The 19591-nt window shown below is 48.0% G+C and overlaps 1 protein-coding gene across 7 annotated transcripts in view; it reads left to right on the forward strand.

Moving 5' to 3' along the window:
- Window positions 1-19591, forward strand: part of gab1 (GRB2-associated binding protein 1) — a 64638-nt gene that overhangs the window by 25841 nt on the left and 19206 nt on the right. For 4 of the 7 annotated variants that reach the window (XM_031560227.2, XM_012818903.3, XM_031560228.2 and 1 more), the window contains one exon: window positions 18920-19217. In XM_031560227.2, the coding sequence (XP_031416087.1) occupies window positions 18920-19217 (298 nt within the window). Of the gene's footprint in view, window positions 1-1248; window positions 2018-5382; window positions 5839-13746; window positions 14149-18919; window positions 19218-19591 lie in introns of those variants that run through there. The other 3 variants (XM_031560232.2, XM_031560230.2, XM_031560229.2) reach the window with 3 other exon arrangements.

A 19591-nucleotide genomic window follows, 5' to 3' on the forward strand; every position in this document is an offset into this window, starting at 1 on the left:
CCTGGCTGCTCTGCCTGAACCTATGCCCCCAATCCCCTGCCTGTTCTGAGCCCCTGTGACAGGAGCAGGACTTCAGCCCAGTGCTCCACTGGCTCATTGTTCGTCTGGAGGCAGGAGACTCCAGGGACTGAGGAAACACCCCACCACCTTACAGAGATGGACACACACACACACACACACACTCACACACACAGCTTAAAGATGTGCAAAGGCTCTCCCTGCACAAACCCCAGATGTTCATGTACTATATACAGACACACACACATACAAACACAGACATGAACATGAACACAAGTCTCTGGCATCTTTCCTCATAGATCCCTATGCCAACATTCTTAACAGAGACGCCCTCCTATTGGCGCACAAAAACACCCAACACTTATTCATTTCTCAAGCATAGATATGTTTGACACACACACACACACACACACACACAAACACACATAAACACATTCTAAAGTTAGATGTGAAGGGTCTTTGAGCACACAAGTGTGACAATGGAGGCAAAACAGGAAGTCTTTTTGCCCAGAGTGTGTGTAGAGAACAGATGACCAGGAAGATAAAAAACGCCAACAAAGTGGAAACTTCCAGCAGAGCTGTTTTTTTTCGTGTGTGTGTGTGTGTGTGTGTGTGTGTGTGTGTGTGTGTGTGTGTGTGTGTGCGCGCGCGCTTCTCATGCCTTTTTTACTTGTTAAAAAAGACCCCCATTTCCTGAAAAATACTGTTGGAGGTGTTTTTTTTTGTGTGCTGAGTTTTGAACCACAGGAAATTAAATCCCTTGTCTCCCAGCAGCCGGTTAGGGTCCAATAACCCGTGTGTGTGTGAGAGAGAGAGGGAGAGAAAGAGGGAGGGAGAGAGAGAGAGAGAGAGAGAGAGAGGGGGATAAAGAGAAAGATCCTAGTTATCCATCTGTGTCCTTTCAGCTTTGCATGAATGGGTGAAGTGTTAATGTTTAAGCTCTCTCTCCTCTCTCTCCACCACTTACTCTCTCAGTGGCTCTCTCTGTCCCCTTCCTCCAGTCGGCGTGGTTAATACCTCATCTACCTGGCTCTGAACCTTAACTCACACAGCAGCCCTGCGGAGAGGTAGCCAGCACTGCTCTGACAGTGGCAACATTTAAACAAATACGGGCAACAAACAACAGCAGAACTGGTCAGAGAGGAAATTAAACTAGGCTATTCCCTAGGGACTACAACTCATTGATTTCTGTCCTTCACTCTCCCTCTCTCTCTCTCTCTCTCTCTCTCTCTCTCGCTCTCTCTCTCTCTCTCTCTCTCTCCCCCCATACTAATGAATGATGTGGAGTGACCCCTGACTAGTGGAATGCTCCTGTTACTTCTCCCTGTTGAAGGAGAGGGAGAGAGGGGGACGGCTGCGTTTCTAACTTTAGTATCAGGGTTGGAGAACAGAAGGCAAGTGAACTGGAAATAACACCACTACATGAACCACGGACACAAGCGTACAGGCACCAGGAGTTTGGATGGCCATGTGTGGAACCTCTCTAACCTCTGCTTTTGAGTGACTATCCTCCCTTGCACCTTTTGTCAGCCATCTTCCAGCTGGAGTTTGTGGGTGTTTTTTGTCTCGGACATTCGGACGTCACGGCTCATAGCGCTCGTTTGAGGACCTAATGGGCCGAGGGGGCTGTTCCGGCGGTTGAGGTTGGGGTCTCGTGGCGCGATGTTTCCCTGGCGGAGCGTCAGCCGTTCGTCTCGCCGGTCCTCCCGCATGCTGGGTCTGTGAACCCCACAGCTGCAGAAAGTGGAGCAGAGGGGGCTGTGTAACGATAGAGCGTCTCACTTTTGACACATGGGCGCTCGCACTTCTGCGTTTCCCTCTTTCTTTCTCTCTCGCTCACTGTGTCCTTTTACTATCTCACTCTCGAAGTGCGAGTCTCTCAGTAATTACACTAAAGATCCAAACCATCAGACCTAGGGAGTGGAACACTGACTGCCACCCCGGCCACACAGGCGAGGGGTTCACCAGGAGATTTGAAAAACCAGGACGCAGCCATAAGGTGAGCAGAATGGAGTTGGTGTTACTCTGACATTGTTTGCTGGGTGTCTCTCTCTCAGAGCTTCTGTTAGGGATCCGTCTTGAGGTTTTTCCCCTGTCGTCTCTCAGATCCTCATTTACTGAACTCGGGTCAGTTCTCTGTGGCTTTGAGCCCATTTGAGCCCACTGCACGTAGGACTGTCCTCAGTCTCAGCCCTCAGAATGTCCAGCAGTTACTGGTCTTATGTAATGCCACAACTGATCCCAACCCCCTTCCCCCCTTCAGAGTGAGACGGCATTTTATAATCCTTCAGCCATGTTGTGGCCTATTGTCGTTGTTCTTTAACCACAATTCTGTGTGGTAAGAGGTCCACTTCCCCAAACTCCATTCTCTCTTGTCGGAGCCCATGGTAGTGACGTTGATTTAAACTGGAGGGGTTATTTTTGCACTCGCCCTCTTTTTTACCCCACGTCTCACGTCCCACCACACCCATGATCCCTCTTAGTTCAGTGGAAAGGGATATTCCTGGCCGGCAGCAGATGTGCTCCAGTCCAGAGGAGACCTGTGGACTTCCCCCTCAGCTGGTTTGAGCTGCTCCTGCTTCAGGGTATGGAGGAGGGTTTCTATGTGTCTGCTCAGTTTCACATGTGCTATGCTGCTCTGAAGGAACCACACAGTCTGTCTCGGCCAGTCATTGTGTAGCACCTGGCCTGGCCTGGCCTGGCCTGGCCTGGCCTGGCCTGTTAGACTGCTAGCGCAGTGTGGTCCTTAAAGGAAGAGGTTGCTCAGGAGACTCAACCACTCATGTAGTGCGTTTGGGGAGGCAAGATTCCGAGCCCATCCCTATTTCTTTTTCTTTCATTTCTTTCTTGCTTTCTTGCTGGCTTGCTTAGTATTTATTTGTATCTTGTTTTTTTCTTCTTTCTGTCTTCATGCCTTTATTTCTTTCTGTCTTTATTTCACACCGTCTGTTTTCATTTCTGCACTTAAGCCTCAGTGCTTCATGACTGATAAATCTTATTCTCTGTTCCCCTCAGAGCCTCTCCCCCTCTCTTTCCACTTCTGCCTCTATCCATTTTCATCTCTCTGTCCTTCTCTTTCCATCTTTATCTCTCAAGAATAGGGGGTTTTCAGTGATTCACTGGACCTCTGAATTCTCCTAACCATGTGTGTTATTTAAGAATGATTTGTGTGTGTGTGTGTGTGTGTGTGTTTGTGTGTGTGTGTGTGTGTGTGTGTGTGTGTGTGTGTGTGTGTGTGTGTGTGTGCGTGTGTGTGCGTGCGTACTAGAGATAGAGAGAGAGGGAGAGGGAGAATGTGTGTGTTTGTGTATGTGTGGTCTCAAACGAAGCCTGCTGCTCTTGGCTCGCCGTTCAGTATTCTGTGTTCCCTGACATGCCTGGGACAGGGAGTTGGTGGAACTCCTGCTCTAGCAGGTGGGTGGTTAGGTTAACTGCTGAAGGCCTCTCGATCTGTTCCAAGAGTCCAACACACCTCTGGACCTCCCACTCTTGATTCGGCCAATGTAGAGTCACAGCATGGGTCACGACTCAAGTGTCTCTTGTTTCCATTGAGCCTTTTAAGGAGACATCAACCTTGAGATCTGCGTCAACTGAGGCGTGAACATCCCCCATCCCTCATGTCTCCTTTGCTGAAACTGGAAAGGTATGGTGATGTATGCATATCATGTCTGTGTAAAAGGGTGATGTTCCTCGCTTAAGTCAGTGGGAATGAGCGAAGGCAGAAGCCAAGTGAGCTGTTGGGCCCTAAACTGTACATGCTGAGCGCTCTCAAACCAGATGCTTATCTCGGCCTATGGAGACAGAGGCCGCCTCGTCACCTGCCAGTCGCATTTGAGCGAAAGTGGTTTTGTGGAAGTGAGATGAGCCAAGCTCACTGGGGCCAGGGAGGTGAAGTGCCCCTCCACCCCTGACCCCACCCCCAGCCCCAGTGGCTGAGTGGGGAGAGCGTGGCGCCCAATGCATTAACAGCCCCATGCAGCAATCACCGCTCAATAAGGCTCCACTGCAGCCAGCCATGTGTGACCTGGAAGGTGGGTGCCTGGCAACAGCAGCTGCACACACTCATGGAACACTGGTTCATTCCGTGTGTGTGTGTGTGTGTGTGTGTATTTCACTATCTCTGTAAAGGGGATGTAGGATATTGTTTTGAGTGTGCGTCTGTGTATTCATACTGTTTGCACTTGTATTTGTATGTGTGTGTTAGTATGTATACAGTATAGTTTTTCTTGTCCATTTGAGTTAGAGAACGGACCGCATGTGCCAGTTTATGTTTGACTGCGTGGGTGTAGGTAGGGGTGTGTATGTGAGTGTATATATGTGTGTGTGCATTCATTTGAGTCTGACTGTGTGTGTGTAATTCCATTTGGACATGGTGCTGTTTCAAACATCTGTGAGAACTGCTGGGTTTATGAGCGGTTGTTGTCCTTTCATTTCAGTCAGCCAGAAGTTGCCACGGTAATAGAACCACTGTAATAGAGACACTGTATTAAACTCTTCATCCTCTGAGCTCAACCTGGGTCTCAGTAGACAAAGGTCTGACGCACTTGGATTCTATTCAGCTGAAAGAGAAACTGCAGTCAGTATTTTGGGATTTCTCTGTGACCTGAAGACACATCCTTATCCTTATTTACTGAGGCCCCTCCAGCTCTGCAGGGAGGAGCTCTAAACTGAAGTGGGTGGTGTTGTGTTCTCAGTCCCTTGAGTTGCTCACTGTCTCTCTTTACTCCTAAGATGTTGAATGAAAGATTAGAGTTTTCCATTTATATTTAAACATTTAGCGAATGATTTATCCCAAACACCTAAAACAACCGGTATTTGCCATGTCTCTCCCATGAGGTTGCAGCCGTGGCCATTGGCTGTAGGAGACTGTGGAATTTTATGGCTGGCTGCTTCCTCAGCTGTGCTTTCCCCCGGTTTTTTGTGGCCACTGCTCTGCCAGACAGATAGCCTACTGTGATTAACACTAAGGTGGGGGCTATTGTAGAGTGTAGGGGTGGAGAAAGTAGGACATGTGTTTGTCTGTGTAGTCTATGCAGAGGCAAGGACAACTTCATTGAATGAGAAGATGCAGGCCTTGCCTGTAGGGAGAAACACAACAGGCAAGACAGTAAAAGGTTTTCCTCGAATTGAAGTCTCGAGTTGGTGACCTGAGATGTTTGGCGAGGCGACGATGAGGTGTCCGTGTGTTTTTGCCATGATAAGGCCTCCACACCTCCCACTCCCCCCCCCCCCCCCCCCCAACACACACACACACACACACATATAGACTCTATAGACCGTTAAGGATGAAACAAGACTGCTCAAATGTTATTCTCCCCCACCCGTCTTTTGCTCTCCCTCTCTCTCACCCCCTCCCTTCTCTTTCTCACCAGTTCAGCAGTGAAGTAGGCAAAAGGCAGGAATGTGTGTTATCAGAAAAGAGTTCTGTTTGTGTCTCTGTGGGTGTGGAGGAGGTCTGCAAGTGTGTTTTTCACATGAACTCAGATGTGTGTGCTTGTGTGTTTACACGCCGAAACGCCCTACCCTCCAGTATGCATCCACTCAACATCCCCCCCACACACACACGCGCACACAAACACACACACACCCCACCTCACCTCCTGATTTAGTAGCCCTGGCGGTTAGAAGGGTCTGGGAAGACCTGATTACACCACAGAGGAAGCCAGAAGAGGGTGAGGTCCCTGCTCTACTAGTTTCCCTGTGAATAGAGCTGCCCCCTGATAACCGCAGGACCAAGCTGCCGACAACAGCCCTCCCTGAGCCTGTTCGGACCTCCACAGCACGGCACATCACACTACGCATACGGAGCCGCTCGCAAAGGTATGCTGCCGGTTGTGCTAACGCTAACAGGCTCGCTAGCTCGGTCATTCTGCCACTTGTGTCTGGGGTGTGAGAGAGAAAAGGGTCACAGAAAAGGTTTCTATTGGATTCCGACTTTGTTGGAAGAGCTCTGGGGATGTGCAGCTTATCGTGTGATTGGTGTTTCTTCATGTCCACTGTTGTGAGAGTGTGGATGTGGGGCTGCCAGGAGGCCGCTGAGAAGGCTTTGTGTGCATTGGCAGCCGGCAGACTCGTTCGGGCCGCTCCACCTGTGGGGAGGGCAACGAAAGGGAACGGTGTGAGATCGAGCAACAAAGCGCAGCGGCTGTGTTTTGACCGAGTCCCAAGAGGGGACCGTTGGCCATTTGATGGTCTGATTTGCTTCTGATGTTGCCTGTGTTCTGTATTGGATCAGTTATGTTGCCTGAGCTTAACCCTAAGGTGGCGTACAAAGTAGTCTTTTGCAAAATCAAATTATTGTCCATGTGTGCCGTCTGCCAGTTGTTACCCCGTGGCAAACACAAAAACTAGCAGGTAATGGGGATCATGATCAGTCAGTTGTTTGCTTGCATACAAGTAGAGGGCAGCTTGCCATTGTTAAATGTAAAAAAAACAGCTAAATCTGAGCACCCTGGGTAAAATGGACAGTTATAACATCAATGGGTTTGAAAGACTTTAGTAATGTCACTTTAGTTGAGAGTCATCGTCAGTTGAAGTGGAATTTTAGTGGTTGAATTTAAAAAATGGGTAGGCTTTGTAAATGTCCATTTTGTTTTCTGTTTTTCTTGACATCTGTTTCTTCACACATGGAGAATGGTATATTGAAGTAAACTACATTTTAAACATTAGCAGCAATGGAAGAGCTCACAGCCTGGCGGAGCTACTGACTAAAGTAAGATCCAGATGTTTTACTGATGTGCTGAGGTTTTGAGTTATCCTACCAACATGGACATTTCTCTGAGTGATGACTAAGCTGTCTAGTTCCAGTGATGAAGTGTGGTTCTCATTTAATGTTTGCTCATATTAAAACGTAATCAGAAACATCACTTTTCAATCTGTTGAATGAAGTCCACCCACTGAGTCAGTGCTGAAGTTCCCTGTAACAGGGTGCCAGGTGGACTGTCTGCTCAGTCATGCATTACCTTATGTGCAATTAGATTATGTGAACTGTACTGGTGATTTTGTAATTGTTTCTACGGATGTTCTGGTTGGGCAGTGTTGCTTTAGCTAACTGCATGTTTGTCTAAGTGGAGTGGAACTCCGGAACTAAACTCATTGAAGGGGAGGAACTCTCTCAGTTGATTAAAAAAAAACTAAATAGAATGACCTTGAAATGAACTTGTACCATTTTTGCCAGTGTTTATGCCAGCATTTCTGTGTTCAAGGTTGCTTTTATCCACTGCGTTCTGATAGCATCACTCAAAACAACAGCAGAGTGTGTGAGTGTCTCGTCCAGCGGAGTCAGCTGAGTGTGAAGAGTGGCACGCTGCCCGAGTCTTGCCCCCCCTCGTGTTGTTTTTCTCCCGGCAGGGCCTCATTGTGCCAACACTGGAGCAGGCCTATTGGACTCTAGAAAGTTCCCTGAGCAGGAGTTTAGATCAGCTGCGGCATTAGTCTTGCTGTGACTCAATGTTTTTGTCTGCTCCACAGGTTTGAGTGGTGCTCTGGCCTCATTCTAGTTGGGACCAACACCGGGTGCAGAAAAAGGTCACTTCCTGCAGGTGTTCATGTCACCTACAGCCTGTTAATGGCTCTTTCGTGTTTTTAAACAACAGCTTATTAGTACTTTGGCATTGCGGTCAGGGTGCAGGTTTGGTACCCCATACTCCTGGTTCAAGGCCAGGTGGGGTGACTGCTCTCTCTCCTTTTGCTACAAGTACATTAATACCCAAGACTGCTTGAGATATACAGGGGTAGCTAAAATGTTGGAAAAGAACTCTCTCTGTCACTTACTAGCATGGAAACTTAGCTCTGTGAGGTTCAGAGCAGGAGGACAAATGGACTTCACATGGAGCATATTCAGAAATGTAAAGGTGTTAAGTGACACAGGTGATTTAAGCTGAGTGGCCCAATTGGTGGACATTGGCCTCCCCAGTCCTGTGTTGTGAGTATCACCAGAGCGAGAAATCATGTGGGTCTGATGTTTATTCATCCATGAAAGTATTTCATCAATAAATCTGGATGCTTTTTCTGGTACCAACATTAGTCTCTGCAGACTGGCAGGACGAAAGAGAAATGGTGCAGAATGATCTGGTAGATGAGCACAGATGAGTTGTCTTGGCAAACTCAAGGTGACAGGCTCTCGTTCGCTCGTCTCCCGTGCGTAGCCGGAGACCTCGGGCAAGGCCGTCCATGGCTGTTTGCGTGACTGCCGAGTGTCTTTGTCGCTGAATGTCTGCTTAGTCATCTCAGTCCGTCGAACCTTTTTAAGAAGCGAAAAGAGGTGTCCGCCACCCCCGCGTACCCTTCACTCCCAGAGACTCCTCCACATTCATGGAGGGAGCGTCATGAGCAGGTGTCATAGACGTACTCAGCAAGCAGTGTTTAAAAGATGGCAGGCCGTAAGAATTGCATAGACATAAACACTTTTGTATCTCATCTCTGTAGTCATTGAATTTTGTCTCATATGTAATCAGTGAGTTGTGTGGGTGGTGGGTGAGTGGGTGGTTATGTGTGTGTGTGTGTGTGTGGGGGGGGGGGGGGGTGATTGGGCATCTGTGTATGAGGGGGTGGGTGTCTGGCATGCATACCCACATGAGATGTGGATCAGACCATTGTGAGCCTCGGCTGAGGTGGGCCCCTCACCCTGTCAGTGCCAGAGCTCCAGTGTGTATTGTGCCAGCAGGGCTGGGTCCTGGTGCTCAGCGAGCCTGTTGTTTTCTCTGGGTGTTGACAGTGGACACAGAGGCCCTCCACCTGCAGTGTGACGCACAACACATTCGGGAAGAGTGCAAACAAATTTGCTCAATTTTGTGGAACAACATCCTATTTTCTATACTAAGTGCGGTGTAGGAGGACATTACATTTTCGGAGAATAGGAGCATAAAGTAGAAAACAAACTTGAAACACTTCTTGCCATTACTGGATTTTTCAGGAAAACCCACAGCTGGTTAACATTTCTGATGGGGGAATACATTCTACGTTCCACTGTTCTTCCACCGAAAATAAACTGAGTGCAGCTACATGGGAAGTGGTGTGTGTGTGTGTGTGTGTGTGTGTGTGTGTGTGTGTGTGTGTGTGTGTGTGTGTGTGTGTGTGTGTGTGTGTGTGTGTGTGTGTGTGTGTGTGTGTGTGTGTTATATTATGAGCAGACTCAAGCACACGGACATGGTCAGTCACTCTCTCAGCGCTACAGTAAGAGTATTCTTCAAGATTAGTTTTCTCAGTAGAGGATAGGTATGGCTGCAATTGAATTGGGCATATTGCTGGTTGGTAGGATTGAAGACCTACAACCACATCAGATGCAACTGCCCTTATTCCTAAAGGCTCTACTGCTGACCGATAATAGCGACTTCAAATCCTTTCTCTATACTGTGGTGCTCTGAGTTCTGTTTGGGTCAGGGCTGGCCTAAAACCACCCCTTCTTCCTGTGTAGAACTCTTAGGTTCTCCTCTGCATTTGATTCAGTGCTACGCCTCTTAGCTTCACTAAAGAGTAATGAGTGATATTGATTAGTATGTGCAGTGCACATTAGCAGATGCATTAAAGCTAAGGGCATGGTTTGATGCTTGCTATGCATCTTCACTAACAGGATGTTATCTCTGAAGTTTAGGCGCCATGTGATCAGAGGGGAGTGGATGGGAAAGGTTGGCAATAAAGACGTTCCGTAGTACTTTCAAAAGAGATTTGGCGAGGGGAAACTTGTGAAGATGGATAAAAAAAAATAGGTAAAAAAATACTAAATAGAACCTGAGGTAGATCAGCAGGCTCAGGGCATAGATGGGACGAAAAATGCCTCCTGCTTATTTACGTCAAATGTCCCACTTCTGTTAAGAGGTTTAGCTTCACATTAAGTCAGGTGGCGGTTTGAGATCGATGGTCAATCTTGATCAAGAAAGGATCCCTTAACATCACTTGGCGTTTACTGATATGATACTGAAGGCCATTGGGCACTCAAAGAAATGCTGTTCATTACAGTTTGCTGTTCATCTCACACTATCTTGTTTGCGTTTGCGTTGAGTTATTGGGCAGAAAATACCTTGTATGTTCCTGCATGCAGGCAATAAAGCCAACTTCCCTGCTGTGTCCTTTATGGACCATAAAGTGGAAGTGCGGGAAGTGGTATAAACTCAAGGGCCGTTTTCTTGGCAGAGGCAACCCTGCTGATAGAGGGAGGCCAGGAAAGATAAGCAAAATATGATGAGTGAAAGAGAGAGAGTGAGAGGAAGATGAGCGTTATAAAGGCAGAGAGAGGTAGGGGAGGAATGGCGGCGAACACAAATGTGTGATGTGTAACAGCTGAAAGGGAATGAGAGAGTGAGGAGAAGCAGTAGGTGTGTCGCATCTAGGGACTCTGCCCCGACATGCCACACACATCACCGTCAGACCAAAAGTTGACTTTCACGATTGCCTGCATAGCCCGTCCTTAAACCGCACACACACACACACACACACGCGTGCGCGCGCGCACACACACACACACACACACACACACACACACACACACACACACACACACACACACACACACACACACACACACACACACACACACACACACACACACACACACACACACACACACACACACACACACACCCACCCACACCCACACACACACACAAACTGTAATCTCTCATAAAACACATATACTATAATACATACCTCTTGCCTAGACATACATTGGTCCACATGAACAGTAGGCCCTGTTCGAAATCTCTTAAAATGCTTCCTTCCTCCCTTCTAAGGAAGGAAGGACTGTTCGAAAACTCTTAATCTTTCTCTTCCCCTTTTATAAGATACCTTGAAATTGTCACATAACGTCATTTTTCAAGAGAGCATAGGAGCTGCCTTAATGCTGCCTATTACCCATAAAGCTGTGCGCCATCTCCCTAACCAGAGACAAATAAAAAAAAAGATGGTGGATGAAATCGTCGAAGTTTGCCGTACATGCTATCTTATCTTAATAGACTGTTCGAAATCAATGTTTTTGGAGATACCTTCCCCCGAAAGAAGGTGTCTCGTCAGACACCTGTCTAACAAGAGATCAAAGATCAAGACAGCTATCTAAGTTTTCGAACACAGCCATAGTTTGGTGGTGTCCCCAGTCCTGAGTTTATAATCTGAGGTACTTCTTTTGAAAAGCCTCATCTGCGGGGCTACATTTGGCTACATGCTAACACAACACGCTTGCAGCCCTGCACAAAACACTCTTCGCTCTATTAAACCACAAACTTCTCCTCCCAATCACTCATCCTCTTTCTACCTTTTTATTTTTCTCTCTTTCTCTCTCTCATCTCTCCACCTCTCTCTCTCTCTTACTCCTAGAACACTGTTTCACACTCTGTCTCACTTGCTCTTTTAAACTTTTTAAACTCACTATCAGTCCCTCATGCAACCTCTTGTTCTCTTGTTCTTCATACACACACACACACGCATATGCATACACAAGCACTCTAATGCCTTTGTGTAATCCAGCGCTTCATGCATTCAGCTCTCTGTTGGCCCTCACCCGTTAAAACACAAGGTGTAAAATTAGCTTTGGCCATGCTTATTGAATCCCATTTAAAATCCATCTAAGTGAATGGTGCTTTTAGAGCACGCCCGTGGACAGGGGCAACCCAGCCCCCCTCCTGGTGATTTGTCTGCATGCCACAGACGACCAGCGGCAAAGTACCGCGGAGAGAGATGGATGCAGGGGGGATGATGTCACCACTGGGGTGAGCAGGGGATGGGATGGGAGGGGGGATGGGCCAGCCTGTGGTCATGCCTAGGCAGGCCTGGCTATTCTTGTACTCCTCCTGCTGGTAGGTGACCTCTGCAACAGGACACTACTGCCCCCACTCTCTCACACACACACACACACACACACACACATTCCTCATGCCCTGTGCGCTGCTGCAGGCTGGAGAGTCCCAGTGTTGGTCTTTTGTTTTTTTTTCAGTGTGTTTATGTTATGTTACCTGTCTTACTCTACCTTTTTGTTTTTTTTTGCATTTCCAATGTTTTCACTTTTTGTTTCAGTTTATGTTGTTTGTGTGCTATTTTGTCTCGTCATTCCAACGCTTGTGCTTTTCTGGCTTTGAGTTGAAAGGCCGATCCACTTCCAGCAAGTACAGAACATTCCTTGGCTTATAAACTGTCTTACCACCTTTTCCTGTTTGTAGGAGACTGAAACAGCCAAATAAGTCAGCAGGATGTGAATTGACACAAGAGTGAGTGTGTGTGAATTGACTGACGTGTGCGCACACACACACACACACACACACACACACACACAGACACACCAACCCCATGTTACACACCAGTAAGGTTGTGGTGGATTCTGTGTTCGTTGCAGACACCCAGACTGGCTCGAGTCCACCCCCAGTTCTGCTAAGCCTGGCAAGCTCGCCACGCTTCCCCGCCACTGCCCTCCTCTCCTCCTCTCTGATTCTCCATCTCACACTTACAAATGATTCAGCCAGTCAGTTCTTTTTCTTCCATACGCTCGTGTACTCATCCACACACACACACACACACACACCACACATACAGATAAGCTTGTCTGCTTTGTATCCTAGAAACCGTAACACTTTTATTTTGTCCGTTGCCTCATTATTTCTCGATCTGTCATGCCGTCCCCAGCAACCCCCAGCCATTTCTTTAGTTCTCCAGTTGTTTCAGGTGTACCTGCCTCTCCATGGACAGATGGCACCCAACTGAGAGAAATGCATCAAGGTTGTCATCTTACCCACAGATCTGTCTGTTTCAAGAACAACCTGACCAAATGTTTTCCTTTTCGGGGGGAAAGGAAATACACGCTAGGCACGATGCAAAGATAACAGGAGTCGCTGGTGCAATGGACTGGCACACAGACAACTGCTTACTCCAAACGGTTCCTCTTCAAGTACCTGGAAATCCTGCAGTTATGTTGTGGAGCTGCAGCAGTCGGTCGTGTTGGGGAGCTATGACCGTAATTGTCATGCAACATGACTATTGTGGTAGTTGTGTAACATTTGTGTAACCTGTGGCTGGAGCCGTTAGAATTGGGGTCGCTATCTGGAGGGCAGAGGGGCAGCAGAGGGGCAGCAGAGTCCCTATCAGAGTGCTGGAGGCTGAGAGCACAGATGCTGTGGAGAGCTGGGCCCTGTTTGCAGCCAACAAAGGACACTGTGCCGGACGAGGGCAGGGCCAGGGCTGTGGAATGCAGAGAGGGGTGGGGAGGGGTGGGGAGGGGTGGGGTGGGGTGGGGTTTGAGGGAGGCCATGCCCTATGGTAACCCCCCACCCCCAAGTCTGTGTCTGTCACTCTGAAACACCCCCCGCCACCCCTGCTCCCTCTCTCAAGAACAGACACACACACACACACACACACACACACACCCTTCATATGGTACTACTAGTTCTCTCTGTCTCTCTCTCTCTTTCTCTCTCTTCCTCGCTTGCTCGATGGAAGCGTGATTCAACAGGGATGGCATTCCCCCAGTGTCCCACCTCTCAAAGACACCTCTGTTTCAGCCTCCGCCATGACACCCAGGCCCCCGGCTTCCGCCGCATGTATCAGATGGGTGTGTGTGTGTATGTATGAGTATGTGTCTGTGTGTCAGAGAGAGAGAGAGAGAGAGAGAGAGAGAGAGAGAGACAAAGGGTGGAGGGACAGCTGCTGCAGCTCTTGGGGGACCTCTCCTCCCTCACACACTCACACACAATTCTCTGTCTCTCACTCTCACACACACACACACACGCACACACACACACACACACACACATAAACACACACACACACACACACAAACACTCACACACCCTCATCTGCTCATACACCAAACGACACTTGAGGGGCTGGATGAAGAAGCTTTGCTGCTGGAGTTCTCGGCTTGTCTGGGATCAGTCTCGCCGGTGGTCGTGTGGAGGGTGTAGGGCAGCTGGGATTCTTTTGAACAGTTTTGGGACCTGTGGATCTTCTCCATTGACCAGTGCTGTCCACTCCTCCAAGCGAACCTATACTATGGGGCAAACAGTAGTTTGTATGGGATGAGCTCTTGGGGTTCACCTTCGTGATTGTGAGAGTGTCTGCGCATGTGTTGCTTTGTGCTGACCAGATGTAATGGGATCTAAATAAATGAAAGAGTTAATGCTCAAAGTCTCGACGAGGGATTCATAGATTGAGGTAGGCTGAGCTTGATATATACTAACTTCACTAATCCAGAAATGTTCGTGGTTGTGGAGCTGTCTTTGCTCTCAACCACAAAGTGCGTGTACACACACACAAACACACACAAACACACACAAACACACACATGCGCACACATAGAAGCAATGTAGAGTGCCTCCTATTTTGCTGTGAAAGCTCTCTGGGCAGCATAAGAGGGTTCTTGCCTTACTTACAATGAGGCGTATGTGGGTCAGTACACAGCACACAGTGGGGACAGTGTGTGTGTGTGTGTGCGAAGATCGACAGCAGCTTGGGAAGAATTTAAAGGGAAAGTGCTTTTCAGTCATTTGAATTGAACCCTGGTAAACCCTGTGTTTGTGTGTATTAAGTCGTTTGGGGTGTGTGTGTGTGTGTGTGTGTGTGTGTGTGTGTGTGTGTGTGTGTGTGTGCACCCTCTTACCAGTACCCACATGTCTCCCACAAGTGACTGTTAAATGTGTCCTGTCTAGTTACGTTTTTATTTATCACTTCAGAATTTCTCTATGTTCAAGTCCATATGTGAGCATGTCCTGGTCTGTGCCACCCTGTGTGTAAACGGTGTCAGTGTTGTCATGTGTGTGTTAGTGGGTTGGTTTAGTGTAGGCTGTGTGTTTAAAGCTGATTCAGGGCTGACTGATTGTGTGAGTGTTTTAAGTGCGGACTGTGTGTGTGTGTGTGTGTGTGTGTGTGTGTGTGTGTGTGTGTGTGTGTGTGTGTGTGTGTGTATGAAGGCCCACAGATGGGTGAGTAGTTCTCATGCCTTCTGCCACTCGTCATCTGTAGCTTCTTTCTTTCTCATGATATCTCTCCATGCTTTCTCTCTCTTTCACACTTCTCCTTCTCTCCCTCTCGCACTCTCTCTCTCTCTCTTTCTCACTCACTCTTTCTCTTTCTCCTTCTCCTTTGCATCGCTCTCTCTCTCTCTCTTTCCCTGTTTCTGTCCCTTTCCGTTCATCTGTGAAAGCAGTAAAAGCTGGCTCTAACCTACACACCTAGACACCCATGAGCACAGTGCTGCTGCTGGTATTCCCGGATGTCATGTTCTCAGTCGCTTCATCTACCAGTAACCAACTTTTCAGCCTTGCACTTTAAGTTGTGTCATAGAAGCATATAGTACTCACTATAGACTGTACTCCTCACTCTCTCTCTCTCCTCTCTTCCCTAAACTACCACTCTCTCAATCCCTCCACCCATCCACCTCCACCTCCTCTGAGTCACGTTTTAGACCTATAAATCCCAGTTGTCATCTTTACAGGGTTATCACTCTTTTAGCGAAGCAATTAACCCCAATCCACCCCCTTCATCACTCTGTCCGTTCCCTTTTCTCAATCGTTCATTCTGTGTCGCTCTCTGATCCCTCTGCTAAACTGACCATCTTGAATGTCTTTGTTCTGAAGGTAGTGTGTCTATCTGCCTGTCTGCCCTGTAACCGTATGCTCTCTCCTGGAGCTTACAGATCAGAAAACCTTGAGGAATGTTTGAATATTTCAAAAGCTGTGACATTTAATTGGGAAGCAATTGTGTGCGTGTGTGTGTGTGCGCGTGTGTGTGTGTGTGTGTGTGTGTGTGTGTGTGTGTGTGTGTGTGTTTAAAGTCCTCTTGAGACAAGCTCTAAGATACTGTATGCCTGACCCCTCAGAGGAAGTTGATTAGTTTTTGCATTCAAGTTGCCGATGGAACTGAACAGTTGTTGTGACCTGTAGGTATGACCCCTGCTCTGCTGTGGGAGACATGTTGCCTGTGTTCAGTTCGCCATCGTGACACTGGACGTGTTGTTGTCTGGCTAGGCGGGGCAGTTTGCCTGCTCTATTTCGTTTCCCCTCTGTCTTTCCATCGCTCCCAGTCTCTCTTGTGACTGCTTTCTCCCATCCATTTGCACTCTCTCTCCCAACCTCTCTCTCTCTCTTTCTTTCTCTCTCTCTCTCTCTCTCTCTCTCTCTCAGTGTAAGCTGATCTGTATTCTTGGTGGGGTAACCTGACCCTGTGTGCTCTGTGATGAGGCTGAGAGGCTGAGCTGTAGAGAAAGGCTCTAACCACAACAAAGTCCATTCCACTGTCAGGATGCCTGCTCTCTTACCACTTGGGGTGGGTGGGTGTGTGTGTGTGTGTGTGTGTGTGTGTGTGTGTGTGTGTGTGTGTGTGTGTGTGTGTGTAGGTGTGTGGGGGTGTTTATGTGGGTGTTTATGTGGGTGTGGGTGTGCACGCCTGCATGTGCACGTATGTGACCTAGAAAGACAGAGAGAATATTTATGTCTTGTAGGTGCACTAAAGTTCTGCAGGCTGCCTTATTTGTGGGCTGACAGAGAGTTCAGTGTGGTGTTGATGTGTTCACTTCTGCGGGCTGTCTTGTGCTGATACGTGGCTGCTGGAGTCTTGAGTGACCTAATGTGTAGTTCTGTCTGTGTGTATTTATGTGTGTGCATAACTGTTTGTCTCTGTGTGTTTTCATTGGTGTGACGGCACTTTTCCTGGAGATATTTATTTCTATGGGCTCTTCTTTCTCACTCTCTCTCTCTCTCTTCTATTCTCCTTCTCTTCTCCCCTCTTTCTTTCTTTCTACTGCTGTGATGGTGTGATGTTGGCCTGTGTGCTCCTGAGGCCTTAGTTTTAACAAAGACCCCCCTGTGGATGGAAAAACAGCTGAGTGGAGAGAGAGAGGGAGTGAGGGGGGGAGAAGAAACACCGAGCATTGTTAATCTGGCTCCAATCTTACGGAAGAAAAACAACAACAGCCATTTAGTTAGCATTCCTCACAGTCCAACGCCCGGCTGGTAACAGCCTCAGATCTAGCCCCAAATTCTGTTGCTTCCCCCCCCCTACCCCCCTTCCCTTGAAGTGCAAAAAAAGACCCATGGATTGTTTGGCGTGAGAGGACAACTTCCATACTTTTGTTTTGAATGGTTCTAGCAAGCACAGACACAAGCACATGCACAAATACACACACACTCCCACACACGAGGACACATCCATGGATACACAAACACACACACACACACCCTTAGTGTTTGACTCCTGTTACTTATGAACATAAAACAACCAAACACCTCAACATGTACACATCCCAACAAACATACACGTTCAGTTAAGCAGTTCTTATGTACACACACACACACACACACACACACACACACACACACACACACACACACAATAAATGTAGTAATGTACACACACACACACACACACGGACAGAATTTTGGACTATGATTCAGAGTGGACTGTGATTTTTATGATTTGTCCCTTCTGTTGTATAACATGCGTTATTGTTTGGCTGGTTGATGTTTGTTTGCTTGAATAATTGTTTCTTTTTGTATGCATTTGTTGATTATGTACCCAGTTTGTAAGTGTGACAGACCGACTTTGGCATGTATCTCCAAGGTTTGCATTACTCCTTTTAAGAGAGAACCTTCTTTTTCTGAAGTTTCCTCCACCCACACTCAGGACCACAGGATTGACAGCAGAGGGGTCTGTGACCCCCATGAATTGCCCTCTTTACCAGCCCACTCTCTCTTTCTCTGGTTCACACAGCACTCATGCGCCCCTCACACTGGGCTGGGGAGCGCTGTTGTGGCTAGTCAGATCGTGAGTAGGGGAGTAGAGGAGTCCAGGCCTGACGCGGCTCTATTTCTGGATAATTCCGTCTGTAAATGGGTCCGCCTTTTGCTGGGGCGAACATTCACAGCAGAGAAATGGAGATCTTATTCCCTGAGCGTGTGAGAGTCTGCTGCTGATGTGAGGGAAAAGCGTAAACCAAATAAAAAGGGATCCTGAGAGGCCTGCCTGGTTGCTGGCGATACTCCCAACCATGGGTTTGCATTCCTCTTCATAAAGGAAGAATAAAAAAAAATCGCCCCAAAACAACCCCACTCTGAGAATAGCTGGAGCAGTCAGCTGGAGCGGGCTAATTGGCCCCTTCCTAGTTTAGCGTGTGTGGGCACCCCAGATGGTGGGAGTGTTGTGGGGGTGTCAGACTGAGCCATGGCTGTGGTTCTGGTGCTTCCAGACGCATAGCTCTGTGGTAAGTGGGGACTGGACAAGCCCTGGTGGACCAGACCAAGCCAGACCGGGCTAGGCTGTACTGGCCTGACAAAGGCTGGAGGGGACTGGTCAAACAGCAGTCCCCCCTGTCCAGTCAGTGGTCAGGGGTGGAATGTGGCTGTGTAGAGTCCAGCCTGACCTCTGTGACTTCTTTCTGGCCGCGCTGAGTCCCACGGGGTGCGTTAGTCACTGCTGGGTTTGAAATTCCCTGAGCCTCCGTTTGGACTTGTGGTGTCTCTGGTCCGGTCCGGTCTCTCTACTGTTGATTTCCTCTGTCCATTCCCAATCTCCTCATTCTCTCTTTTTTTTCCTTTTTCCTTTTTCTTCATAATTATGTACGTAAATACATGAATACATTTGCGACAATTATTGCCTATTTTTTTGTGGAGCATGCATACAGTGAAAGAATGAAAAAAGAGTATATTGGATGATCTTCCTTGCTAAGATAAAAGCTGTAATCTGGAACCTCTCCCAGTCAACTATGTGAATCTTATCCTGGGATATTTACTGAAATTTCATTACTTTACACTACAGCATTAGATGCTTTGGTCAACATGACAGCAGTGCCACTTATAAATCTATCACTTCACACCTTCATGAATTAGAGAGGCTAGTAACACCAACATTACATCTCCCTCCCTCAGAAACTGCGTGAAATTCATTACAGCGAAGTTAAGTATCTCTCTCTCTCTCCCCTCTCCTCCATCAGGCATGGAAAAAGCGGTGGTTTATGCTTCGGAGTGGGCGACTGACCGGGGACCCAGATGTTCTGGAGTACTACAAGAATGACCACGCCAAGAAGCCCATCCGCGTAATAGACCTGAACCTGTGTGAACAGGTGGACGCGGGGCTCACCTTCAACAAGAAGGACCTGGAGGGCAGCTTCATCTTCGACATCAAGACCATCGACAGGGTCTTCTACCTGGTGGCTGACACCGAGGAGGACATGAACAAGTGGGTGCGCTGCATCTGCGACATCTGCGGATTCAACCCCACAGAAAGCGACGGTAAGGGACGAACCCACGCCTGTGTGACCACACTGCACTCGTGCATGCATGCACATGGATCAGGGACACGGGGAAGACACGCATGTGTGACCTGAAGGGGTTAACCCAGGCCCCACCGTCACTGAGGATAAGGGATATGTAGACTGATGTATGTGTCGGTGTTGGTACATGGCCATATGAAAAATGTATATGCACAGACACATATACACTCAGAACACAGATGTTCTCGCAGACAGAGCCAGACTTCTGTATGTAGTTCCAAATGTATGAACATGCATAATCATACCTACGATACCTCATACACTCATACACCTAGCCATACATATGCACACTCTAACACACTGCATTTACATATGCTACTCACAGTCCCGCTT

Source organism: Clupea harengus, chromosome 22 (genome assembly GCF_900700415.2).
Source record: "Clupea harengus chromosome 22, Ch_v2.0.2, whole genome shotgun sequence".
Classification (NCBI taxonomy): domain Eukaryota; kingdom Metazoa; phylum Chordata; class Actinopteri; order Clupeiformes; family Clupeidae; genus Clupea; species Clupea harengus.